This window comes from Chaetura pelagica, unplaced genomic scaffold, assembly GCF_000747805.2.
Source record: "Chaetura pelagica isolate M959 unplaced genomic scaffold, ChaPel_1.0 scaffold145, whole genome shotgun sequence".
In the NCBI taxonomy this organism is placed as follows: Eukaryota; Metazoa; Chordata; class Aves; order Apodiformes; family Apodidae; genus Chaetura; species Chaetura pelagica.
This window is the reverse complement of record NW_009953332.1, coordinates 2,912,995-2,922,473: the sequence shown is the minus strand read 5'-3', so window position 1 is coordinate 2,922,473 and position 9,479 is coordinate 2,912,995. Positions and strand designations below refer to the sequence as shown.

Here is a 9,479-nt window from a genome sequence, read left to right as displayed (position 1 = left end):
GTGGGAATGGTCAGTTTGGTTGTACTACTTGATACAGGGGAAAAGTGAGATGAAACAGAAAAGACCTGTTTGAGCTCACCCAGTAGGCCAGTATCAAACCTGAGATCAAAACTCAGGGTGTTCAGTAACAGGCGAGCCAGCATTCACTGCAGAGCAATGATGTTGCCCCAGGCAAGAGGGACTGCGAAGCAGGAAGATGATTCCTACCTCATCTTTCTACTCCCCGTGCCTGAAGACTGCTGGCCACAACAAGGGTCTGTGTCACAAACAGGGGGCTTTCAGGTTAGGAAAGCTCTACCCATAGTGTTCTCTCAGTATTCTGCACTTGCCCCTCTGATAGCCTGGTGCAGGGGGTGCAGGAGCAGCAAGGTGGGTGGAGGGTATGATCTGCCAAGGCTGAGGCTGCCTTGTGCTGGCATCCCGGTACAGAGTAGCCAGGACAGCATCAAACCCTGGCCTGCAGTGAGGACATGTCTGTCCCTTTCCTCAGTCTGCACCAGCCTTTTTCATCTATATATGAGCTAAAGCAGGAATATGGAGAGCTGAGGAGAATCCCTTCCCGAAGAGAAAAGGCAAAGTGCTTTGTCACTAGCAGAGAAATGGCAAACACCTATCTGTGCACACCAACAAGAAAACTCCTGGAACGGGGAGAATAAGGGTACAATATATTGTAAGGCTCTAAATAGCAGCTAAGGGAGAGCATATAGTTAAAAACTACACAGAGGCCCCCTGTCTTTAATGCTAAGGGGTGATATCTACAGCAGCCTCCTCTGCAAATAAATGTAAAGCCCAGGTAGTCATTCTGACTGGGTAATTCCTAATCTCCCTGACTGCAGAGACAGCATGGGTTTGGACACCCCTAGCCTGCTCACTCAGGAGAAGACTCTTTGCTTGGAAGGAAGCAAAGGAAGTATTCCAAAGCTGTCATCCCAGCATTTGCCAGAGGTTTCCAGATTTCATTCCTTCACGCTTGTGGGTCCAGGGTCAATGCAATGATGTTAAGCAACAGTGACTATTTACTGTAGCACCCGCTGCGAAGTACCAGTACCAACATGCTTTGCATTGCCAGGAAACCAGTGTTCCCAGCAACCTCAGGCTCCAGCCATCCTTCTGCAGCTGCCGGTTTGCACAGCTCCTCTCACAGCCACAGCCTGCATCCACAGCACTGCAGCATTTGTCCAGTTACGTTTCCTACCCACTGCGTAAATAAAGTGACAAGTGACTTGAGAGATGAAAGCCACATGCTGATGGGAGGAGGTAAACAGGGAAGAGACAGAAAATACGTCACAGCGCTCTACCCCTCCCCCAGCTCCTTTAGAAACAGAAGAACACAAAAGTCCCGATGCTTCAATTGCTAAATGACAAATTAACAAAGCAAAGCAAAGCAGGAGCAAAGACATCTCCCACAATCTGCACAGAAACAGCAAAATATACAATAGAAAATGTCACTAACACCCCATTCAGGCAGATGCACTTATTTTTTGTGAATGACAGGTTATTAAATTAAAACATTTTGACCACCGGTACTTTGCTGCATGGCTGTTCCCCTAGTTGTCATCTCCACACTAAGTGATCTTCTGCTTGATGCTGGGTGTTTCTGGCCTGTAGTCCTTCCTCTCCGAGACATTGCGTTTCACCTTGGCACTAACTGGAGACTCCTGATTCAATGAGGGACTCGAGTGAGATTTCTTCAATCCTGGTGCATCGTTCTCTCCGCTGCTCAGCAGGTCCTTCACCCCTTCTTTCAGGAGGCCAACGTAAATCTCATAGCGATTTTTCTGGGAAATGAAAAGAAAGACCTGAATCACTCTGAAATAAATTCTGCAGAAGCATCTGAGAGACCATCTGGGTAACTTAACAGCTTCTGTCGGCCTGGAGAAGCCAAGAGCCTAATAACGATGCGAACAATGGTGCCTGATATGGACATGAACAATGGTAGCTAATGGAAATTAGGCTGTATAAAAAAGGACTCCAGGCAGGGCGAGCCCGGGGTGCTGAGCGATGAGAGGCACTCTGCTCTGCAGCACACAGATCCCAGTGGCTCTGCTGCGTGGTGCCTCGCGGGGAGCTGAAGCAAATGGTGATTCCTGAGTAACAACACTGAGCAAGAGCTTGCTGACCTTTGTCACCCAGAGTCACATTCCGTGCTCACACATATTGAGAAGTTCTGTGCCCTATGCAGGCATGAAGGGACAACAAAAACCCTGCCTCCCTCCACTCCCACCATCAGGCCTTGGTTCCTTTGCCCACAGGGGGAGAAACCAAAGTTGGGTCCTGCTAGGCTGGGACTGCAGCAGCTTGGCCACCACTAAGCCCATAAGAGGATGCTCTGCAAGGCCAGAGCCAGCTCCCAGGATTCGTTTAATAACCTGCCCCTCACAGAGCCACTGAAGACATGGTGCAGGCATTGTAATTAAGGTGATCAGAGTGGGCTGGGGACCAGGAAAGGAGGACATAAACATCCATACTGACTGTTAATTTAGATTTCAAAGTGGCAAAATACTTGCCAAACTATTATGTTCCTGATAGAGGAAAAGGTATTGAAGGAAAATTATTCCAATTTTTAATCAAATAATGAAGTTGTGATAATAACTCTTACTCGAGGGCAGGAAGTCAAAAAGCTTGGTAACTGCTTTGAAGTCTAGAATATAAAAAGGGGGAAAAAAAAGAAAAAGTGAGAACGCGACTGGGTTTCCAAAGAGTCCTATGAATAAACAAAACCTTCTCATAGAGGAGGATCATGAAAGAATACACCTAAAACTGAAGTAAAATGCATTTTTATCCATTCCATATCTGGAGCTCCAGATCCACAATGCAAGGAGAAACACAAGAAGCAGATAAGATCTGTCATTCAGAAAAAAATGAAAAGAAGAAACAGCAAGCAGAACCCTGATGATGGTGCACTGGGCTGATAAATGATTCATCACACAATGAACGGGACACCTCTGCAAAACAAAAGTCAAGCCAGTGCTCTAAGCCTGGGATCAGCATAATATTAATCCAGGGAGAACAGGACTTAATTGCCATATGGACTTCTGCTTTTTGTTGGTCCAGTAAACACCACCAGGCAAGACCTGTCAAACAGAATGGAAACCCAGGACCAGTTTCTGCCTTGCTTGCCTGTCAATGGCTATTTTCCCTTGGACTTTATGGTCCCCTGATTTCTATTGCTATTAAGCAATGTGCTTGGGAGTTTCTATTTTGATTTCAACTGCAACAAACTTGCTCTTTTAGTAATCTGACATTTGAAGCTAGGTATTAAAGCTGGTGGAAATTTTTTCCTTAAAATAATCTGGAAAATTCTGTCCAGAAACTGAAAATACAAAAGTTAAAACCATTCAAAAGCTTTTGCAACATTATCTCTGAAGACCAAATGCCCATAATAAAGAGGAGATGAGGCACATCCAACAAATTTCTAGCTTCACCTCCCACCTGACAGCACTCCTTAACAACAAATTTGCTGCAATGAGCAAACATCACATCGAGCAGACAGCTACTCCTCAGACAGCTATCAAAGAGAAAATGTTCCTTCTTGGTGTCTACAAGCAAAGACACTAGCAAAAAGAAATGCTCCTGGTTGCATCCCTGAATGAACTGAACGACCACCTCCCCCCAGAAGGAAATGCCATCTCACTTGTCTTTCAGGGAAGAAAAGGCATTACAAGGTCCTACAGAAAAGGAATCTGGCTTCTTCCTAATGAGACTATTACTGGGACTACTCTGCTATCTTTGGGACTTGGAGTGTGCTTCTGGAGATACAGCAGCATGGCCCTTTCTACACAGATACAAGGTCTGATCTCCAGGTTCAGCCTGGAAGAGCCAAGTGTGAAATTCTGCATCACCTGCCTCTCGCCCTTTTTTTTGATCCCATGCAGCAAGGTCCACCACCAGCTCCTGCCTGACCCTGACAGGACTTTGTTCTGAAGAGAAGGTGAGGAAACTCCAACACTGGGAGAAAGTCTCCAGTTTCCATTCAGGATTTTCATGTAGCTCATCTATTTATCATTATTATTTTCTTTTTACTGCCTATTTTAGGTTTACTGCCTATATAGTTCAACATGGCCTACAAAATCTGTGCCAGTTGTGAAGGTAACACAGCATTACACTGTCTCTCACACACTACTGAAGCTGGTGCCACCACCTGCCTGCCTAGGCAGGCATTCCTTTGAAACACACAGTTCTGTTCAAGGCTCTCATTAGAGAAGAAGACATCTTTTGTTTCCTGGGCTGCACCGGTTCTGCTTTGGGCTGAGGTACTTGACTAATATTTCTCTAAAGACCTGCATGATAAAATTGACAGAAAACAGAAAAAACCCACTATGGTCTACCTCTCCATCAATCTTTCTAATATCAACTAAAACTCCAGCCTATGTTTCATCCCATCTCATCATACTGCTAGAAGCAACAGAAAATAAACTTTGTGTCACAGACCCAAAGCCAAGAAAATCTTTATTTTCCCAAGTTGCACAAGACCCCTACAGAACTCACCTGTGGCTTGCTCTGAACATCCTGTATTCAAAACGGATGTCGTGCTGTTGATCATAACCCCTTGATCTCAATTGTTCAGCCTGTTTGAAAACTACCTATTGACTTCCTAGTCCACACTTTATCAGCTTGTCTATGAGAATGTTAGAGGACACCAAGTCAAAATCCTTATTCAAGTAAAAAATAAACAACATCCACTGCTCTCCCCTCATCCATCACACCTGACATTGCACAAGCTATCATGTTGGTCAGGTGTGATTTCCTCTTCACAAAGCCATGCTGATTACTCACAATCACCTTATATTTAATGTGTTCAGAAGTGATTTCCAGAAGAATTTGCTCTGTCACCTTCCCACAGAGAGAGAAGCAAGTGACAAGCCTGTAGTACCCTAGACCTTCCTCCTTGCCTTTCCTGAAGAGAAGAATGACATTTGCTTTCCTTTAGTCCCCAGGGACCTACTCTGATCACCATGACCTTTCAAACGTAATAAAGAGTGGTCTTGCAGTGATATTATCCAACTTCCTCAGTGCATCCCATCAGAACCCACAGACTTGCATATGTCCAGTTTAAATATTCCCTGACTTTATCATCCTTCATCCCAGGGTATGTCTCCCTTACTCTAGATTTTCTCACTGGGCTTGTGTTTTTGTGACTGCTGAAGGCTGCTGGGTTTACCAGAAGAGACCCAGACAAAAAAGACACTAAGTACCTTGACCTTTTCCATCTTTTCCTCAGCTGTTCTGCTGATAACATACCTGTAGAAACCTTTCTTCTTGACCTTTACATCTTTCGTCAGATTCAACTCCACAGGGGCTTTGGCTTTCCTAAACATGATGCTACATGCTTGGACAGTGTAACCTGCCACTGCCTCCACTTCCTGAACTCTCCCTTTTTATGGTAGAGTTTGGCCAGCAGCATCTTCTTCATCCATTAAGGCCCTCAGCCATCTTTGCTTGGTTTCTTGCGTGTCAGGGTGAACAATTTCTGAGCTTAAAGGACATGGTCCTCAAAGAGTTACCAACTCTCCCAAAGCCCTCTTCCTCCCAGGGCCGTATCTAATGGGATTCTTCCAAGCAGTTCCCCAAATAGGCCAAAGCCAGTTCTCCTGAAGTCCTGTATTGTGATTCTCTCCTTTCAGGATCATGAAGTCCAATGTCTCATAGTCATTGCTGCCATGGTTGCCCTGACCCTCATACCCCCAACCGGTTCTTCCTGGTTTATAAGCCCTTCCTGGTATGCTCCTCTGTCATCTGTGTTAGGAAGTTGTGGTCAATGCACTTCAGAAGCATTCTGAATTGCCTCTGCCCTGCTGTTTTGTCTCTCCTTCAGATACAAGGGTGGTTCGAGCTCCTCCTAAGGACCAGGGTGTGCAAATACAAGTTTTCTTCCAGTTTTCTTGAAAAGGACAAGCAGACAGCCAGCACAGCAACACCCATCTTGGTGTGCCTTCTAATCCTGACCCACAAGGTCCCAGATGGCTCATTACCCTTCCTTAGGCAAAGTTTCATGTGTGCCTGTTACTGACTCATGTAAAGGGTGAGCCCTCCTTCCTGCCATCCCTGTCTTTTAGAGGAGCAGTATCTTCAGAACATACCAATGGAAGTCAATTATCCTGATACACATTACTGCAAAATGCAATCTAGGGAGGTTCTCCTCCCCTTCTACTCTGCCCTGGTGAGACCACACCTGGAATTTTGCATCCAGTTTTCAGCTTCCCAGCTCAAGAGAGACAAGAGATCTACTGCAGAGTCCAATGGAGAGCTACAAGGATGATTATGGGATTTTTAACATCTCTGCTGTGCAGAAAGGCTGAGAGAACTGTGGCTGTTTAGTCTTGAGAAGAGAAGGCTGAGATGGGACCTTATTCATGTCTATAAATATCTGAGGGGTGGGTGTCAAGAGGAAGGGGCCAGTCTCTTTTCAGTGGTGCCCTGTGATAGGACAAGGGGAAGCAGCTCCAAGTTACAGCACAGGAAACTCCACCTCAGCATGAGGAGAAACTTCTTTCCTGTGAGGGTGACAGAGCACTGGAACAGGCTGCCCAAAGATTTTCAATACCCATATGCATTTCTGTGTGACTTGCCCTAGATGGTCCTGCTCTGATGGGAGGGTTGGACTAGATGATCTCTAGAGGTCTCTCCCAACCCCTAACATTCTGTGATTCTATGACTTTGTAAAGACACTAGGCAACACATAGTCTTACAACAGCTTTCCTGCCTGAAAGCCTCATTATCTCTTCAAACAGAAAAATCTGGGAAGGACAAAGGGTTACATTTTTATTCTCCATTTTACAGATGAGAAGCTCAATTCATGGCTCAAGTCACAGGAAATCCTCTTCAGCAAGAGGAGCCCCATCCCAGCTTCTGGAATTGCTGTGACATATCTAACAAGAACATACTCCTCGGTGAAGTAAGGTGAAAAACACAGAACTTCAGGGCTGTACCTGAAGACCAGCTGTCCCATCCACACCCAAACTGAAATCATAACGTTTCCCATACATACCTCAAACTCCAGATAGTGGTCCTTCAGTTTGTAATCATCTACTTCCTTGCCTTTGAGCTTCTTGTCAGGAGGATAGGAGCGATGTTCAGCAAGCTCAGTAGAGATCTGCTTCAGCTTAGCTTCATGGGACTTTAGCTGTTCATCCTTCAGAAACATATTATGTTACAGAATCTAAAATACTTGATAAGCAAAGGAAAATCAAGAAATCTCCCTGTACAATAACACCAAGTATATTATTTTTCTTTCTCTCTTTATTTCCTTTAATTTAGATTTATGTCTGTTGTCCCAGAGCTCTGACCCCAGCAGCTCTCTCAAAGGCACCCAAGCAAAGTGTCCAAGTTTGCAGAAAAAACCAGCAGCTAGCAGATGCCACTGGGAAGGATAGCAAACCTGTCATCCCTTGCCTTGCCTTGCTGAGAGCAATGGAAGCAGCTTGCTGCAGAGCACTAATGACAACATGACAGTTCTGCTCCAATACATTTTTTGGCAAATTAATTAAGGCTGTTGGATGCAGTCAGAGCAAGGGCAGAATGAGACACGCAAAGACCCTGCCTCAGGCCTTTGCAATGTAGAGATAGCTTCACTGAGGACAGAAAGAACTTGGGAACCCCTCCTTCCGTTTCTGTACCACCAAACACCCTCTAGTCTGCAGATTCCATTTGTTCAGAATAATACAATGCATCCAGAAGAGGAAGGGCTGTGCAGTCCCCAAAAGGTGTCTCATTTTGCTAAGCTGCTACCGTCTTTTATCCCACTGTACAGCTGGAGAGAGTGAGGAGCTACTACTTCCCCTTTCTAGGCAATATCCTTTATCATAATCCCAGGCCCACTCACTTCCTCCAGCCCATCTGTCAGCTAACCTTCCCTCAGCTCAGAAGGTTTCTAGCTCCTGCAGCATGGCCTTCTGGCCATTTCTAGGCTTGGATCTCAAATTAGGTTTGAATTAGGTCAGTCAAAAATATCGACATGATCATGCAGATCTCAGTGACTTAGCCAGAGACATAACAGCAGGTAGCACCCAGCCTCAGCAGAGGGGATAGCTGCCAGGAGCTGTCCCCAAGTGCTGTGTGGCTGTGCAGCTTGTAGCTTCAAGCCCAGCCCAGACATGCCAGCACTGCACCGAGTCACACCAGGCACTTTGCTCCTCAGCTCACTGAGCTGGAGCTGCAGAAAGGAGCAGAAACGGGTAAAATTTCTACAGAGAAAGACAACAGAGCCGCAGCTAATTTTGTGTTTCAACTCTTTTTCAAGAGAACCGAAGATACATGGATCTATATACATGGTAGGTCTCAAGCCACCTGCTACTGGCTGCCAAAAATTCTTGTTCCTGTTAGTAACTACAATGGATCTGCCTGCTCTATCTACTAGTGCCCAATCACCCTTTATGTTGTCCTGAATCCCCCACCCCAGTGACATCCTGCTGCATGAGTTCTACCACCTGATGACAGGAGGTCTTTGAGCAGCTATTAATTTGGCACCTATAATTTCCAGGGCAGCAGCCCTTTGGAGCTTTTCTATGTGTATGCGCATGCTCAGAAAAAGAGAAAAAAAAAACCCTACCAGATCTTTCCTAGACTCGTTGTTCCTTTATATATTTAGCTTTGTCACATCCCTCCTTGGTTGGACTAACCAAGATTAAACAATTATCTGCTTTTGAAAGTGCAGTTGGTATAATGATCTTGAACAACCTGTCATGTCCAGCACATGCTAGGTTCTCACTGCATCCTGAATTCTGCTTGACCAAGAACAGCCCCTTTGAAGTACCGTCCATCATGATTCAGCCCACAAAATCCTAACCAGCAACTACAGGGATTTGACAATTTGTATATTTTTGTCTGCCAAACAAGAGGCAGCCTGCTGGCAGCTTCTCCACACTGACAGATAAAAGCGGACATGTTTCTGCTTGCCTTTGAATTTATCTGCTTTGAACACTTAACATTCTTCTGCCTTTAGCTAAAACAGCTTATCTTATTCCACTTTTCGTGTCTCCCCTTCTTCAAGATACAAATCACAGGGCTTTATTCTATTTTTTTCCTTTCCAGATTGAACTGAAACAATGAGACTAGGAGACAAGGTGCTGAAGGGAATAATCACACAGAGCAGCGATGATAGAAAAGACATTTTTTTTTTGTGACTGGGCGTAAATTATTGAAGTAACATTACAATATTTTAAAAAAGGTATGCATGAGCAAAGGGTAAAACCACAAGGATGAGACAAGTTAGTGCATTCTGTAGGAAACGCATTTCAAACTTTAACCCAGAATAGAAGACAGAAAGTCGGTCACCACGTTGTAAGAAGAAAAGCTACTGACACAGATAGGGAAGAACGCAGGGGCAACATAAAAAACCCCACATCCTTAGAGAAATGCAGATTGTGAGATAGTGGTTTCTAAGGAGTGTTGCTAAGCTATGAAGATGGGGGGGGGGGAAAAAAAAAAAGAAGCCTTTAAGAAGCAATCCAGCATGGGCAGATTACTTTAAAACCTACAGA

The 9,479-nt window shown here is 45.0% G+C and overlaps 1 protein-coding gene across 1 annotated transcript in view; it reads right to left on the bottom strand.

Annotated features, from left to right (window-relative positions):
* Nucleotides 1-1,565: 1,565 nt before the first annotated feature.
* PSD3 (pleckstrin and Sec7 domain containing 3) overlaps nucleotides 1,566-9,479 on the bottom strand; it is a 75,547-nt gene continuing 67,633 nt past the window's right edge. The window contains exons 13-14 of the mRNA XM_009998159.1: nucleotides 6,989-7,132; nucleotides 1,566-1,778 (exon numbers count right to left, since the gene is read on the bottom strand). Of these exons, the coding sequence (XP_009996461.1) occupies nucleotides 1,566-1,778; nucleotides 6,989-7,132 (357 nt within the window). The remainder of the gene's footprint in view (nucleotides 1,779-6,988; nucleotides 7,133-9,479) is intronic.